Here is a 17,306-nt window from a genome sequence, read left to right as displayed (position 1 = left end):
CCCGCCCCCGTCGCCGCCGCAAACGACAGTGACAAAACAATTTTAACCTGCTCCTGAGTGCGGCAGAGCTTCTCTCAAGGTTATGCGAGCTGCTTGTCGCTAGGCGGAATTTCTGGGACGTCTGCGCCACATGGCAGAGAAAGGACGGGGAGAAGTGGCAGTAAATCGCAGAAACGTACTGTCAGGGCTCGGGCAAGAATACGAAACTGGTTCATTTATACACTTTAATGACACGCTCAAAGTGTCGTTTTTGGTGCGGGGGCTCCGCGGACCCAAGCTAAGCCTTCACCAGTATCCAACTGACACATCACTGGTTTAAGCTATCTCCCGAGATCAACATCCAGGTGTTCCGTGTCCTCCTGGTTTATTCGGATTTACCACCGGAACAGACCTCGATGGGTCGTCAGCAGAAGAGGATGTCAAAGAAATGATTTCAAAAACAATACCACTTTGTCGCACTGACTGTTGTTTGTGCGGGGCAGAGGGCGCCGCTGCCCCGCCAGACAGACGATAAACAAAGAATTGCGAGAGTTAGCAAGAAAAGGCAGTCAAACAAATGTACACGAAAGACACTCGAGGGCCGCTCCACTGCCTCGCGTGGTTAGCTTTCCTGTAACTTTTGGTGAGCTGAAGCCGTAAAGCAGGAAGTCCAAAACGGGGTGCGGAATTTCAAAATAAAGGTGTTTGTTTCACACGCCGCTGTTGCGCATTAGCGCTGCAGACGGAATACGGCTGACGTGAGGGGAAATTACTGCTGACGCTTTCGCTTTAGCACAGCCTGATGTAATTGGCTCAACATGTGGCGGCGGACGGGAGAAGCCGAGGCTCGTCACGGTGGTGGCGGGCCGAGTGGTTTGCGCATGGAAAAGTTGCTCCAAATCTGAGTCATGTCGCCGCATCCTGAGAGCGCTAACAAACGAAATGTGGGTCACTCGGTGGTTTTCTGTTGGGATTGGAGGGCCTGGCGCGGATCACGTGACCTTGTGGTGTTTGATCTGCAGTCTGTCGACGTGACTGTGAGATCATGCGGATCAGGGTTGTCCAAAGTCCGGCCGGGCTGGCCGGGGGCATCTTGAAGAGCGCAGCTCAAATCAAACGCAAAAAGCTATCAAGTCAAAAATGTTTTTATTTGGATTTTTTTTTTCCCCTCTAGAGTTCATCTACAAGTCCCATTTTCGGTTCATATTGTCCTACTCGCATTCCCGTCTTTGATGGTTTGCGTCTTCTCCAGCTTGCTTTTGCTTCGTCTTCAATGTTACCACTTCTTTGGTTCGCAGTTTTCTTCTTCAGCTTGCGTCTGCGACAGCTCGTGTTGTTCTCATCTGGTTTGCGCGGCCGGCCGCGGTTTGCGTCGTCCTCTTCGACGGTTAGCGTCTTCCGTTGGCGTTAGCATTTTGTTTTCGAAGCTTTCGTCGTCTTGAAAGGGTTTGCGTCGTCTTCCTGGAGTCTGATTCGTCTTTTGTTATAGGTTACATCTTCTATAGTTCATTTTTTTTCCAATATTTTTATATTTGAGTCTCTCTATGATTCTCATCTTCGACGGTTTCTCTCCTCTGAGCTCTTCATCCGCTATTCAGGCGGTCTCCTTCATCCTCGGCGGTTCGTCATTTTCGTGTGGCCGACTGCGTTCGTTCGGGACCGCGTCCCGCGCGTTGCCGACGTTGTGAGTTTAACAGCAACTTCCTGTCAGCTTCGCGCCCCCGCTGCTTCCGATCCTCCGCTCGTTAGAATCCCAACTCGGAATGAGGTCAGGAAGCGGGAGCGGTGGGGGGAAACGGAGAGGAATGCAAGCCAGAGCGCCAGCCAGGTACAACTACACTCGTGTGTGTGTGTGTGTGTGTGTGTGTGTGTGTGTGTTGTTTGCAGAGTGGAACTGAAAACGCTGAGGTTTGCCCACAGTTCCGAGTGCAGAAAGTTGAGCGTTCTTCAACCCGTACGAAATGCTTAATTTCTCATTCAAGCACCGCGCCGTGCTGACGATCCCAATCCGTCTGACCCCCCCCCTCCGAGGGAACGGTGGAGTTAAAAGTGACGTTAAAAAGTGTGTAAAATAAACTTCGAGAGTGTGTCTGAATGTGTATTCTCCACTTGGGATATTTTTTTTCCCCCCCTTCACTCTCTTGCTCACAGTTTCCATTGAGAGTTTAATGGCGTGAGCATAGCTGAAGCTGGAAGTCGTCTCACACACACACACACACACACACACACGGGCACGCACACACCGTTCGCCTCAGCTTTCAGGTTCTTTAAATAGAGTAGAATGAAATGCCTTTTTTAGTCATCGTATGGCGTCTGCAGTTCAGCTCCTCATGTCTGGAAACAGGAAGTGTCAGTCCAAATGCATCTCGAAGAACCCCCCCCCTCACCCCCCCACCACCCCCATGTCATGTTTATTGACCACTAAAGCTCATTTTGTCCGCCTTTACCGTCACGCTGGCATGGAAAAGTCACTCTTCCAACCGACTTGTTTTTTTCCACTCGTTTTTTTTTTTTTTTTTTTTTTAACTGTGTTTTCGTTCACAGTGATCCGAGCGAAGGTGGTGGGCGAGCGTGAGGTGGACTCCGGCAACGACATCTACGGGAACCCCATCAAGAGGATTCAGTATGACGTCAAACAGATCAAGGTGCGTACTCGCCAATCGGACGGTTTGTGCGCGTTTGGCCGCAAAGCTTCACCTTGAAACGTTGGCGTTTTTTTTTTTTTTTTTTTGCGCCGTAGATGTTCAAGGGACCCAACCAGGACATCGACACCATCTTCACCGCGCCCATGTCGGCCGTGTGCGGCGTCACCCTGGACACCAGCGGCAAGAAGGAGTACTTGATCTCCGGTGTGTACTCCTTGAACTCAAATCGTGGGAATCCCGCAATGATCGATACTGCAGGTGCAGGGATTAATAATTCGGAAGTATCAAATTAGTGGAGATTTATTTCTGATTAATCGGTGACAAACCTCGCAAGAGTAAATGTAAGTAAATGTGTTTATATCCAGTGAAGTAAGCAACGTTTAACGTCCCTTATTGATTAGACCACATAGGAACTCTATACACCTCTGGAGTGAACTCAAATATTCCCCCCCCCCCGCCCCCCCAAAAAAAGGCATTCAGACAGTTTCAGCCCTAATATTCCTTTTTGATGTGGGATGACTCATCTTCCCTGCAGCTGCAAGGAGTGTCCATCTATGAAACGAGATGGCTGCGGCACGCTCCGCAGATGACAATCCTGCAAACTCTGCGGATGTTTCAAAAGCAGAACACCCCCCCTCCCAAAAAAAAAACCCCGCTGATTTTGTTTTGCTTGTCCGCTGTCTTTTTCGCAGGCAAGTCCGACGCCGGCGGGCAGATGCACGTGACGCTGTGCGATTACATTATGCCCTGGGACTTCTTGAGCAACACCCAGAAAAAGAGTCTCAGTCAGCGCTATCAGATGGGCTGCGAGTGCAAGGTAAGAGGCGAACGCGAATTTTTTTTTTTTTTCGCACCCAATGCAGTTGCTTTGAGCATCTTAGCGTAAAAAGAAGTAAGAATTAAAGCTACAAGTGGCATTGAATGGACTTTAGCCACCTCTAGCACGCAGGTCTTGGGAGTACCCCAAGGATCTGTGACGCGCTCTGGAACTTTTGGAGTTGGCCCTTTTCGCCGAAAGTGGCCAAGGTTTCTTGTCCTTTGCGACGTTCTCCTGCGTCCTATGAAGAAGAAAAAAAAATGTCCGTTTTTGGGGGGGTTGCTTCAGATCGTGCGCTGCCCCTCGCTGCCCTGCGAGATCTCGGCCCCCGAGGAGTGCCTGTGGACGGACCTGATGATCGAGAAGCAGGTGTACGGTCGCCAGGCCAACCACTACGCCTGCGTCAAGCGCGCCGATGGATCCTGCTCTTGGTACCGCGGCGTGGCCCCGCCCAAAAAAGAGTTCCTGGATGCGGAGGATCCCTAGGGGAGGCCCCGCCGCTCCGGCCTGAAAGTATCGATTCGTACCCCGTAAAAAAACAAAAAAAACAAAACATCATCAGGCCATTTCGATTTAGAGGTGGGGGGGAAAAAAAGAAGAATCTGTAGCCTCTGTGTCCATTTTAAACCAAATGAGGGTTCTTTGTTGTTGTCGCATTGGAAGCATGAGACTGGTCAAGTGATGATGTATTTTCCTCCTGAGGCTGGCGTCAGGAGGACGCAATGTTTTGTTTCGTTTTTTTTTTTCTTTCGTAGCAATGGAGCACTTCCTCTGAAGCTCTTCTAAGTCCAAATCAATCCATCCCCGAGCTGTGCAAGATGATTCACTTCAATGACCTCATCGTCCATTTTATCCAAAGCAAAAATTCCAAGTTGCCTTTTTTTTTTATTTTGTGTTTTTGTCCTTTTTGAAACACGCCCACGTCAGGCTCGTCTTCTTTCAAAACAACCCGATTCAGCATTTTCGTTTGGTGACAAACGACTCACTGGACCAGTGTGTGTGTGTGTGTGTGTGTGTGTGTGTGTGTGTGTGTGTGTGTGTGTGTGTGTGTGTACACGACCAGAAAGATACACATTTGCTTGCTCCCATTTTCCATCAAGTAGGGTGAACCGACTTCAAATGAGAGGCTTATTTTTGACAAATGTGTAAAAATGATCCAAGTCCACTAAGTCGAATCAATTTTACTGATCATCTGAGCCCGCAAGGTTTTTTTTCCCCCCTCTGAGTCAGCTAACTGAAGTCAGTGAACTGATACCATCTTAGTGGACCAACTCAACTTAGTGAACCGGTGCAACGGAGTCACCCGAGTTGCTAACTTGAGTTCGTCCAGCGATACAAAAGCGTCACAAAGTCCACCGACTCAATCTGTGAAGTGATACATCTTCTTAATCCTCCGACTGGCGGATCGATGCAACCAAGTCATCGGAGTCCCGCCAACTCGAATCAGTGAACGGGGACATGTCAGTTGATTCTTCGGTGGAATGATCCAACTGTGTCAATGGAGTCGCCGAGCTTCTTAAGCCTCTTGTTGAAACTTTTGTACTGAATTTCATGTTAAATGGGAGCAAGAATAACGGTACAAGTGTTATATTTTTAGGAGCGTATTCAAATCAACTATTAATTGCATTACTAGCCTGTCACCTTCGAATCGCGTCTCACCCTGCAGCTGCACAGCAGCTATGCATCTGTCATTTTGTCCTGACTTGAGCATTTAGTATTATTTCTATGAATTATTTACAGTGTTAGTTAACTAGATTTGCACTTTTTTTTTTTTTTTTTTTTGGCGAGGAAGCGTTACCGAAAGACCTGAACACTGATGTTACAATTCGTATTAGTTGTGTTTTCATGTTGATGGCACGCCTCCCCACAGCAGGTCCTTGGTGAAAGGAATTGAGTGACAAAAAAGGGATTTTTAATTTTTTTTTTATTTTATGGCTTATGTTAGTGTCTTTTCATTGATTGTACATGCATTTTCACCGTTTGCCAATGTATGGAGGGCCCAGTGTGGCATTGCTTGTCTTTTCGCCCACCAACTTACTCGCCAAAGCTTTCTCACCGCCTTTTAGATCGCACGTTTACAGCGCTGCTTTATATGCAAAGAAATGAGCTTAGAAAAAAAGAAACAACAACAAAATTGCGTACAGGCACTTTCCAGTTTAAAAGGTACTGCACCCTGAGATAAAAACCAACAAAACGAGATGGATTGGAACCATTTTAAATGTATTTTAACACCCATTTTTTAATAATTACACATTCCAAAATATACAGTGGATCTAAAAAAAATGTACACACCCCTGTTCAAATATTTTTTTTTTGTTATGAATTGACACCAAGATAAATAATTAAAGAAAAAAAAAACAATTTACGTTCAAACTTCCCGCTATTTACAGAGCCGCTAATAAAGTTCAGATGTTCTAGTAGGCTTTTCCTGTCTTATTTTTCTTTCCTGAATATTTAGTTCTGGCTGATTAGTATTTGGAAGTGTTCATAATTTCCCCAAAAAGCCACTGCATCTCGATAAATGGTAAAGCATTCCCCCTCAAAATGAGGAATGCTTTGTTGGTTTTCTTCAAAGTGAACCTGATAAATTGGCAAGTGATTGTTTGTATGGAAAAGGAGTATTAGAGGCATAATTTAAACTCAAAACTGTTTTGTGTGTTTTTGACTGTTTTTCCATTCATTGTCTTAAAAAAAATGTGTTTAGCCGTCGAGGCGAGGTCCTCTTGCGCTGGAGCACCGTGAGAGTGAAGAGAGAATATTCCTTTCTTTTTTTTTTTTTCTTTTTTTCTTGCGTGAATAATGAGGATGATGATGATGATGATGATGATAATAATAGACCACCATGCATGTGTCTGATGCTTTGTGTACAAACGGTTAAAAAAAAAAGGACCGAAGTATTCCATATTATCAAATAAAAAGACGCCTTTGAAAGGATCAATGTCTTGTCTTTTCGCATTTTCTTTCCCCGACTTTGGTGAAACATTAAAATACAACGCAGTACGACTAATATAAAGAGTACAATAAAACATGTTGAAAATTGTTTAAATGATTTTTCATGTAGCTTTATAAAAATGTATATAGTGGTTGAGATTGTTTTGATTAAAAATAATTTAAAAAAAAACAAAAATGAAAAGGCAAGTGATTTTTTTAAATTAAGCATTCCCCGACTTTGGTGAAACATTAAAATACAACGCAGTACGACTAATATAAAGAGTACAATAAAACATGTTGAAAATTGTTTAAACGATTTTTCATGTAGCTTTATAAAAATGTATATGGTTGTTTAGATTGTTTTGATTAAAAATAAGTTAAAAAAAACTAAAATGAAAAGGCAAGTGAGTTTTTAAAATTAAGCATACCACCAAAAATATTTAGAAGTTGGTACTTTTTGGAAATAAATAAATAAAAACATGTTCGAGTTTTTTTTTTGTTTTGTTTTTGTGGGGCCTCTGATTTCAAAACTACTTATTCATTATTAATTGGAAGCCCAAACAACCTCATTTGACGTCTAAACGCTTTTTATACAGTGTTTGGGTGCACGAGGGTGAGAGAGAGAGAGAGAGAGAGAGAGAGAGAGAGAGAGAGAGCTCTAAATCTCCATTGCCCCCTTTATGTTGGCTGTATTATGCAATCGGCTTGGCAGTTTTGTCAGCGTACTCTATGACCCCATGTGTGCTGGGTGAGTCTGTGTGTGTGTGTGCGTGTGTGTGTGTGTGTGTAAGAGAGAGAGAGAGAGAGAGAGAGAGAGAGAGAGAGAGTGCGCGGCTTGCATTGGTAATTTTTTTGTGTGTATGCGTGCTTGTGTGCGCTTGCATGTCAAGCAGCTTGTGATCTGCCTTTGACTTTAGTCTTGGGTGTTCACTCCCTGCCTTCCCAAACGTGCAAAATGGGTCAAATGCTCAGCTTTTTCGTTTTGTTTAGTTTTTTTCCCTTTAGTTGATTTTTATCACTGAAAACTCGTTCATTTCGAAACTCACGTTGTTTCCAGGTTAGCATGTAAATTCAAGCGTCAACATGACTTTTGTGTCATAGCCAGTAAAACTATTCTTTTCTTTTTTTTTTTTCAATGAAAAACTTTTCCAATGGGAAATCTGTAGCCTGTCGCCCTCTAGTGGCCGTTTTAGGTAAAACCGTCTCCGCCATCGAATGGCAACAACCGCAGTCGTGATGCCATTGTGATTTTACAAAATATGTTAAGTAAACTCTGCCATTGTGGAGATAGTTTTTGAATTTGTAAGTCCACCTATGTGTTTTATTCTTGAATTAGATACATTTACGGACAAAATAGAAGATAAGAATAGATCCTCATCATTTTTAAAAATTATTTCACAGTGCTTGTTTTTTAACGTTGTCTTTAAACTCTGAATTCCTCCAAGAAGACAGTTAAATCTTTGAGGCTGTTTTTGCTCTGAAGAAAAAGTGAAGAAGATGCTAATTTTGTGTACACTTTGGACCCTACACTTTTCCGGATGAGTCACAATGTTGGGTTGTTGTTATTAGCTGCATGCAAATGACCTGGCCAGGCTGCTTGCGTTTCACCGCCTACACGCGTTCCTATTACCATAAAGCAGCGAGAAGGAAAAACGTGCAATTGTGGAAATAAACAGAATGTTTGAAAAAAAAAAAACAAACAGCTGTGAGTGGAAGAGGTGAAACGGTTGGTGGCAGTAAAGTTCAAGAGTGAGAGAAAGGGAGAGGTCAGCAGAAGGAGGTCAGCACAGCGGGGAAAGGGAGGGTTATTATTGGACCAAAATGGAGTGCAAGGGAAAGAGAATATCAGTATGACACAGAAACTTAGAATATACGTTTATTTTATTTTACTTTGGGTTTTATTTTTTTGATTGACCCACACTAAGAAATAAATGCATACTTTGACCCAGAGACATAGCACAAATCCTTGGGAGTAAATTCCTCCACGCCTGAAATTAAAATAGCTTTGTGTATGTGTGTGTAAGCTCGTGCGAATTTGTGTATATGTATGTGTGTCCGTGTGTGGGAGAAACCGTTTGTGTGCATGTGTGCACGCCCATTTGTCACCATCATTTCCAATAATACTTGAGCAACTGTTCAAAGTGTCAAATTGGGTGTTTCCGTGTGTGTGTGTGTGTGTGTGTGTGTGTGTGTGTGTGTGTGTTGAGAGTCAGGTCAAGTGTGTGAGCGGTGCTGAGGGAGGAGAGAGAGTGAGATGAAGAAGAAGAAGAAGAACATGCTTCTTTTGTAACAGTGCGTCGCAAAGTGCTGGTGTCGTTTGGATGGAGACGAATCCTGATGGTGCTCTGAGCCTCAAATATTTTGGAGTCATCAACCAAAGAGTGACTGCATTATGGGGAGTGTCAGTGAATTATGCGCTTCCAGTTTTCAGGCGTTTTTGTGTCCGACGGTGACGTCTTTGGAATCAGCTGCTGCTCCTGCTACGAAAGGTCAGTATTTGTTTACCTTATAGATAGATGGGTAGATGGATAGGTTGACATGTAGCACTGCATGTGGCATATTAGGCTCTTGTGAGTCATGAAACCGACGTGTGGCATAACAATCACACACACGTGTAATGAACACAAACATTCTCAAAGCTAACATAAGAATCACATTCTGGTAAATCACAAGTTGGTGTAATCAAAACCATCACTCCGCAACCCATGTGTGGCATAACAATCATACACATGGTGTGTGTACGATTGTTTCGCCACGCATGGGTTGGAGAGTGATGGTTTCATGCAGGATGACTACAAGCTGGTGTAGTCAAAACATTCTCATGTCTATGCGATATAACAGTCACACTTAGGGGTAGTCAAAACAATAAATGTCAAAACTATCTGGTGAATCAAAACAATCATTATCAAATCTATGTCTTTCTTAACAGTCACACACCGATGGATCACAACGAAAGTCAAAATAACAATTCACGTTAATAATAAAAAATATATATACACATTACTACAGCTAAATGTGACATAACAATCACATGCTGGTGTAGTGAAAACAATCTTAAACCCATGTTATTGAGACAAACAAGAGGGAAAACCACTGTAATGTAATGTCCACCCAAAACTTCCGCATAACTGAAAATGAAAGATTAGAAATATAATTTCTTGATATTGATAATGCCATTAGTATGAATGTAAGACTTTATCTCCATCCCTCATGTAAATATCAGGGCAACATGTTGCGGCCGTTGCCGTGGTGATTTTTGTGTGTGTGTGTGTGTGTGTGTGTGTGTGTGTGTGTGTGTGTGTGTGCCATGCTGTGTTTTATTTCATTTATTTATTTGGCATTTTGGTGTACACACACAGCCATGCTGTGTTTTATTTCATTTATTTATTTGGCATTTTGGTGTACACACACACACACACACACGCATGAGTCAGGCAAAAAAACCTGCGTGCGTGAAATGGTGGGCTCGATTCGAGAGCGTGACGCACAGTCTTCGCCCTCTTGGGCCCAGAATGGATCCTCCTCTCAAGTGGGTGCCCGAGTGATATCATCTCCACGGCGGCCCACCACTCTCGCCCTTGCAGCCCGTGTGTCATTTTACCTCATTGAAACTCCATTTGGAATACACATGAAATGTCAAAAAGAGTTGTAGTGGACTTGGACTGTGTGCAGATTTGTCCGTTTTACTGCATGGTAAAATCAAGAACAAATTGCTCCGCTCAGGTGTTAGATTGTTTTGAGTTTCAACTTTTTTTTGGTAACCATGTCGATTATCTGATTCAGGAAAAAGGCCATTAGAGAGTTCCTGAGCACTTCCTTTGACCCATCCTCAGCATATCCTGTTGTTAGCGTGTCCAAAATGGCTGATTAAAGTGCACAGCTGCAACGTTCTTTGGCTAATTTGCTTCCATCCAAACACATCCACCGGCAGCTGCATCTCCCACAGTAAACGATTTTGTTTTGTCATTACACTGTCAGAGAGGTATTCATTGTTCCTCAGCAATTTCCCATACTTGAGTGATCTCATTTACAAACACGAAACATGTAAAATAACCGAAAGATGATAGCATGACTTTGATACAGTGATTGTATTGGAGCTACAGTTATTTGTACCTAATTTATTTACTATTTATTGTATGTAATGTGTATAATTTGTCTACATTTCCAAAAAAAACTTCCATATCTACTGTACTCTTCATTTTTAATACTTTTAACAGATGTGTCTCCATTTCTTTTTAGAATATAAATAAAATTGTTTCATTGGAAAGAGACTTTTAATTTTAATTTGTGCAATTTTAGATAAAATTCGCTCCTCCAGTCAGATATTGAGATTAGATACCAGGCGCTTTCTGATTGGCTGCTTCTGCCTAAGCCACGCCCACTACACCGAGCCTCCACACCGGTTGTCTTCGCCGATGGATACAGTTGTCATTTTTTCACCCAAAGTCAGCGCTACTTTTAAGTCTCCCCTATTTTACCCTTTCAAGTGACTCAAAGTTGTGTATCTTTGCTCCACTCGGGCCTCGCTTCACCGGCGGGCCGTTAATCAGCGACGCGAACATGGTTTTAAAGTCGGAGGACGGCGTCGGTAAGTTTCCCTGGGGGTCCGTTTAAGTTAACCGAGGCTAACTAGGTTAGCTCGGCGAGTTGAGCTAATTAGCAGCTAACGTGATGTTATTCCGAAACACCAACAAGCGCCCTCATTCGCGTTTTTATTTTTAAGTTAGTAAGTAAGTAACTCGTCTCCTACTGTGTCAATAAAAGCTCTTTATGGCCACACAAATGAGCCATTATTAGTCAACTTGGACCGAGGCCACACTTGATGAGGTTCTGTTCGCATTTATTAGCACTTTAAACCCGCGCATCCATTTTAAGTCTTTTTTTTTTTTGACGTTGTTTAAGGATATTTTAGACATCGGGACTTTGTGTGACGTTTCATGAATGTTCATGTTGTATTAAATTTGTCTCTCAATGTTGGTTCAGCCATGTAGTAGAGGCGGTGGCTAATATTTATGTTTTTCTGACCACACCCAGCAATGCATGTGTTAATCCAGTCCGGTTTATGTGTTAAATATAAAAAATGTAAACGAGTCTGGAAATTAACAGAGCATAATATATATATATTTTTTTATTACAGGTGTCCCTGATGTTGTTTTGCTAATATTTGTACTGTCACACCCAGCAATTTGTATGTGAACTAAGGAAAGGAAAAAGCATATTCCCTTGTTGCTATGTTGAAAAAAAGAAGAAATAACTCTAAAAAGAACACAACAAGAATTGGGGCCGCTTTGTTGGTTGGTTTGTTAAAAAAATGCATACTAGACAATAATATCCCATTTGTACAATATACAACCAAATTAAAAAAAAAACAGGATTATTCTTATTGCAGGTGTCTCTGATGTTGCGTCTTTTGAATATCTATGCTGTCACACCCAGCAATGTGTGTTGACGAGAAATGTAAAAAAAAAAAAAAAAAGATAAACACTAGTCACACCGTATTAATTTTGTTGCAAGTGTCCGTGATGGTGTAACTTTCTGCAGTTTATGTAGTTTGTGTCATATGTCCTGTGTCCCAAAACAGCTCCAGCTCATTCCTCTTTCTTTCTCTCTGGCCACATGTCTGCTGTGCTGAGTTGAATGCACGTTTGAGTTTCTGGTGTTGAATGCCTCCCAGTCTTCGGGGCGAGTTCGCCATAACCGCTGGATTATATCACGCTGTGGCGAGCTGGTTAGCCTCGGGGGGCCAGCTGCCGTGGCGATGGACAATCCTCGCTTTATGAGTGGAGCGAGACGACCAAATGCATCATTTTCTTTTCTTCACAAATAAACCCGTTTGGCCTCGGGTCCCGGGTCAGCTGCCTCTGACGGTCCCAGTGGGGTAGAACTGGACGAAATTGGACCCGGCCGGGAGGGCGGCCCAAGTTTAATTTGTGGCTGTTGGCATGGAGTGACCACAGCAACGTTTTGTCCTGCCATGCTCCTCATTCCACTCAAATACATTTCTGGGGAGCAAAAAAAAAAAAAAAAAATCGAATAAAGCTACAGTTCTTTTTCCACTGTTTTTATTCATAAGTCAAAAAGATTCCTTGACATGGTTTAAGTTTGTGGTTTGCATGCAATAGCCTTTAAAAGGCAAAGACTTTCAGAAACGAGAAAATTTGAATTTGACGCTGTTGTGATGTACACGTGTGACTCATTCGAGTAACTGCCTACTTTGTGGTGATGGCGCGCCCACTCCCCTCAGGGACTTGGCGGCTACAATGCATCGGCATCAATGTTGTGCAAAGCTAAAACTGCATCAGCTGCTAACCATGAAGGAATTGAGGAATAAACGGCTTCGATTCCTCCTAGCCAATTCGGAACAAGCGGTGCTTTGTCCAGTAACATCTCCAGGTTTAAAATGGCACAGCCGCAGGAGGTGACTTTTAAAAATTACTATTAGGGAACTGAGAACGGGGTGTTGTTGGCAACTTGGCAACTACCAATCAGTGGGAAATTATATCATTGTTAGGTTTGTTTAAAAATATTCTAAATATTCTCTGACATTCAATATATGAGAAAATCATGAGTGTCATTTGAAACAGACTATAAGTATCTGAGAAAACATCATTTGCATAATCGGTAATTTGTAATTTGTAACGCGGTGTAGGTTAGGCTAATGCTAAAATAAAGGCAGTTTATTTGACACCAGTTCAAGCAATATTTGTTTTTTGACTTGAACAAGGACTGCCTGTACTTCAAATAGCACTCTTTATTTGCATGACATGTCGTCAGAACAACAGCGACTTCCCCTTTCTTTTGCAGCCCGTTTTGACGCCAGTGCCTCTGAATAGTGAAATCCATGACGCCTCCGTCGCTTCGGGACTCGAGCAGCTCGGCCAATGTTAAATAAATCAAATTCCACGTTCGGCTCATGATGCCCAATTCGAAGGTCGCGCTGGGAGGGAGGAGATAGACGAGACCTAGGAGGGGGGAAGTGGTGGGGGGGGGGGTGATGTTCAAGGGTTTTGCCCCTCTCTCGCGGTCACACATCGTTTTGTTCTCCCATGCTGGAATGAGCGCCTGATCCGGACCGGAGTTCCTAATTACAAAACCATCTCTGTAATTCCCGAACGAAAGGACTGAAGGTCAATAATGTGGACTGATGAACTCTAAAATTAAGACAGGTGGATTGGCTTGGATCGAGGACTTCTATCCCTATCCTCTTACTGGTAAGAAGCAGCGTGACATGATAGGCGGCACGTTATGACTTTTCCGAGCAACTTCAGTGGCCACCATTTGTCGAATTGAATTTGTGCGCGTTTTAACATCGCGTGTGAAGTTGCGCGTATGTTGCACGGTCCCGAGCAGCTGGCGCGATGACGAGGAGTCGCGTTACTCACAAAAACACACACTCAGTGGGCCTCCGCAGTCTCTTGTTGCTTCAGTCCATGTGTGAGTGAGTGTGTGTTATAACTTAACGTGTTATTTTAAATTTGCTGATGTCAATCCCGTGTTAGCGCTGCCGTCTGCTCACAATGCCGCGTTGTTATTCTTGTCCAGGGTTATAATAAGAGCGACTGCAGTCGAGTTAAATATGTCTGTCTGGGAGCTATGAGAAAGTATGGACCTCCGGATCACAAGGCAAAACTATGATCATCATTCTGGTGACTCTTGAACGCCAGCGTAGGATCAAAGTGAAACTTGTTGTGTCTTCAGGGTTTGCGTTTCGAGATTTTTCGATAACAACCGAGGCGCTTGTTTTCTATTGTATGAATATGGATCGTGTTGGAAATGTGGAACTTCAGGGACTGGATGTGTTTGTTTGGATGTGGGTGTGTGTGGGGGGGGGGGGTCATAATGGATACAAAATGTTGTTGCCATAGCGACCCAGCCCAATCTCTTTTGTCTATTTGTTGTGTTTACACATTCTTGTTGGCCCTCAGTGCCCGATGACCTCAGTCCAGAGGAGAGACAGGAGCTGGAGAGCATCCGCCGCAGAAAACAGGAGCTACTGCAGGACATACAAGTAAACACAAACACTAACATACATGCTGTCAACCTTGTGGCAAAAACTGCACCGTCATGTCTCACTTTTCGGGGGGGGGTTACCATCTTGTACTGAGTTTGCAATCCATGTTTTGTTTGACATTAGCAGCATTTTTTTTATCCAGTAAATGTGCCATGTACCACTTTTAGTTTCTGCATTACGTAATACAGTATGAGACATGACACACAAAAAAATTACAGCCGCCCCCAATTGACGCGATTCTTAGCCAGTCTTGAACCTCACTTGTCTGCTTCCACGTGCCCTCGGACAAATGGGCAATGGGGCGTCAAATATTCTAGTCATGGAGAGACGGGACGCCGTCGCTTTCTAAAGAGGGAGGGAGGGCGGGGGTGGTGGTAACCATGGAGATGCATGTGGAGCAGTCCAGACTGAAGTTATTTAGTCGGGATGAGGCTTGTGTCTGGGCAGTATCGAATCAGATAAGCATTCTTTGTAACATTTTTGGTATCTTTTCTGCTCCTTCAGTCTCCCATCCCGTCTTTTTTATTTTTTATTGCCATTCGTCATCCCAACTTGCTCCAGTCAGTCTGGGCCAAGTGTCAGGGGGGCACTGTGGGGGTTGGGGGGAGGGGGGGTTGGCTGAGCAGGCTAGTGAATGTGGGTCAGAGTGTGAGGACAGAGGAAGGGGAAGCAAGGTCGCCGGGCTGACCCGAGAACAGGTGCTCCAGATCCCACAGAAGACTTGTCGGGACAGAGAGAGACTGAGAGTTATAGAGTTGCACTCGTGTATGTTTTGGAAGGTTTGTCAATTGTCTTTTTGTTTTGTTTTGTTTTGATTCTCTCAGAGGCTGAAGAATGAGATAGCAGAGGTCACCAGCGAGATTGATAACCTGGGCCTGACTGAAGAAAGGTAAATATTTCGACCACGACTTCTATTGTGTGTGAATGCAGACCTCCGCCGAGGTTATGAAAGGTGACCCTCAAAAATTTAGGGCACCATTTTGTCTGCTTATTTGTCAGCGGGCTAGTTCCTGGTTCACCGGAGAGGCCATTTTGAGTCTGGAATAAACTTTAACTCAACTTTATCCAGCTCTGCACTGACTTGCGTACAAATTTAGTTTTTTCTGTAGAAACTGAACCAAACCAGGGACCTTGTATACAACATTACCTTATTTTGATGGGTTTTTTTTTTGGTGGGGGGGGTTGTTTTTTGGGGGGCTCATGTTATTTTATGGGTCTTTAGGAAAAGCATGCAGAGAAATAAACAGATGGCCATGGGCCGGAAAAAGTTCAACATGGACCCCAAAAAGGTGAGCGAAACACTTCAAGAAAATTGTCTTCATTTATTTGTTGGAACAATAACGTTTAGTTTTGATTATGGATTTATTATTCTGCTTGTAAAACTGCAATACAGTATACTGAGAGATGACGAGAGAGCATTTGGAAAGTAGACGACATTTTTGAAACAGTCGTCGCTTTATGATCCATTTGTGACATGTTGTCCCAAGGGAATCCAATTCTTGATTGACTGCTCATTGCTGAAAAACACCAGCGACGACATCGCACGCTTCCTCTACAAGGGCGAGGGCCTCAACAAGACGGCCATCGGCGATTACCTCGGAGAGAGGTCAGTGATTTTTCTCCAGACGCTCCCTCCAGATAAGTCTCCCAAAAGGATCATCCGAAGCACGACATCTAATATGGTAGTCTCAATAAAGTTACTATTCAAATATTTAATGCGATGTACAGATGAAAAACAATTTAGTCAAAACAACAGGGAAAAAAACGTCTTCAAGCCAACAAATATTCCTGGACGAATGTAAACAATCCGTGGGGCAGAGTGGGCCGTGAGTGGCCCACCCTCGATCTCTCGATTGACAAATCTTTGTGTGTGACTTGCAGAGATGACTTCAACATTGAGGTGCTGCACGCCTTCCTGCAGCTGCACGAGTTCTCGGACCTGAACCTGGTCCAGGCCCTGCGGCAGTTCCTGTGGAGCTTCCGTCTTCCCGGTGAGGCCCAGAAGATTGACCGCATGATGGAGGCCTTCGCCCAGCGCTACTGCCGCTGCAATCCCGGCGTGTTTCAGAGCACAGGTGAGTGAGGCGATTATTTCAACCGCAGAATTCCGATTGACTCTACCCCTGCAATAAGGACCACTTTTTATTCCCACAGACACGTGTTACGTGTTGTCCTTCGCCGTCATCATGCTCAACACCAGTTTGCACAACCCCAACGTGAAGGACAAGCCCTCCGTTCAGAGATTTACTGCCATGAATCGAGGCATTAACGACGGTGGAGATCTGCCAGACGAGCTTCTCCGAGTGAGAGACTTTGCTTTCTCTTCTTAGCTTCCGTCATTTTGCGCGGCTTTTTGCAATGCTTAACTTATTGTCTTGCTTCCTGTGTGTAGAACCTGTTTGAAAGCATCAAGAACGAGCCCTTTAAAATCCCAGAGGATGACGGCAATGACCTCACACACACTTTTTTCAATCCCGACAGAGAGGGCTGGTTGCTGAAACTCGGTACGTGTTTGCCAGGAGCGCCCTCTAGTGGCTCCTCCCAAGGGAGAACTCTCATTCATGATGGAATTTGATACCATGTGAATGTCAGCACCTGTTTGGCAAAAAAAAAAAAAAAGTTGACTGTTTTCTTCTTCTTCTTCTTTCTGTTGTATGAAACCAGGAGGTAAGTACCGTCCGACTCGGCTTCAATGCACCGACCGCTTTGCCTCCTTTCACGGCTGTGTGCGCATTAGCTTTGAGCTTCCACGCTAGAACGCAAACCACACATCACGCCTCATCTCCCCACGCTGTGCTTTTCATCTGACAAACGCGCTGGCTTCTTATCCCCTGAACCTATTTTTTTGTTGTTGTTTTGACTGCAGTCAAATCTTTTTTTTTTTTTTTTTTTTCCCTTTCCGCTCTAACCACAAAAGTTGCAA

At 43.8% G+C, this 17,306-nt stretch overlaps 2 protein-coding genes across 7 annotated transcripts in view; both read left to right on the top strand.

Annotated features, from left to right (window-relative positions):
- timp2a (TIMP metallopeptidase inhibitor 2a) overlaps positions 1-5,607 on the top strand; it is a 9,525-nt gene extending 3,918 nt beyond the window's left edge. The window contains exons 2-5 of the mRNA XM_019871079.1: positions 2,524-2,624; positions 2,720-2,828; positions 3,317-3,441; positions 3,730-5,607. Of these exons, the coding sequence (XP_019726638.1) occupies positions 2,524-2,624; positions 2,720-2,828; positions 3,317-3,441; positions 3,730-3,927 (533 nt within the window). The 3' untranslated portion in view covers positions 3,928-5,607. The remainder of the gene's footprint in view (positions 1-2,523; positions 2,625-2,719; positions 2,829-3,316; positions 3,442-3,729) is intronic.
- A 3,020-nt stretch (positions 5,608-8,627) lies between these two features.
- The window catches only part of LOC109516683 (cytohesin-1-like), an 11,109-nt gene continuing 2,430 nt past the window's right edge, over positions 8,628-17,306 (top strand). For 2 of the 6 annotated variants that reach the window (XM_019871439.1, XM_019871425.1), the window contains exons 1-8: positions 8,765-8,861; positions 14,298-14,380; positions 15,208-15,272; positions 15,606-15,672; positions 15,871-15,989; positions 16,265-16,458; positions 16,538-16,686; positions 16,776-16,888. In XM_019871439.1, the coding sequence (XP_019726998.1) occupies positions 8,765-8,861; positions 14,298-14,380; positions 15,208-15,272; positions 15,606-15,672; positions 15,871-15,989; positions 16,265-16,458; positions 16,538-16,686; positions 16,776-16,888 (887 nt within the window). Of the gene's footprint in view, positions 8,862-10,779; positions 10,961-13,374; positions 13,584-14,297; positions 14,381-15,207; positions 15,273-15,605; positions 15,673-15,870; positions 15,990-16,264; positions 16,459-16,537; positions 16,687-16,775; positions 16,889-17,047; positions 17,268-17,306 lie in introns of those variants that run through there. The other 4 variants (XM_019871465.1, XM_019871431.1, XM_019871455.1 and 1 more) reach the window with 4 other exon arrangements.

This window comes from Hippocampus comes, unplaced genomic scaffold (assembly GCF_001891065.2).
Source record: "Hippocampus comes isolate QL1 unplaced genomic scaffold, H_comes_QL1_v1.1 scaffold620, whole genome shotgun sequence".
In the NCBI taxonomy this organism is placed as follows: domain Eukaryota; kingdom Metazoa; phylum Chordata; class Actinopteri; order Syngnathiformes; family Syngnathidae; genus Hippocampus; species Hippocampus comes.
Note: the sequence above shows the minus strand (reverse complement) of the source record. Positions and strands in the feature narration are given on the sequence as shown.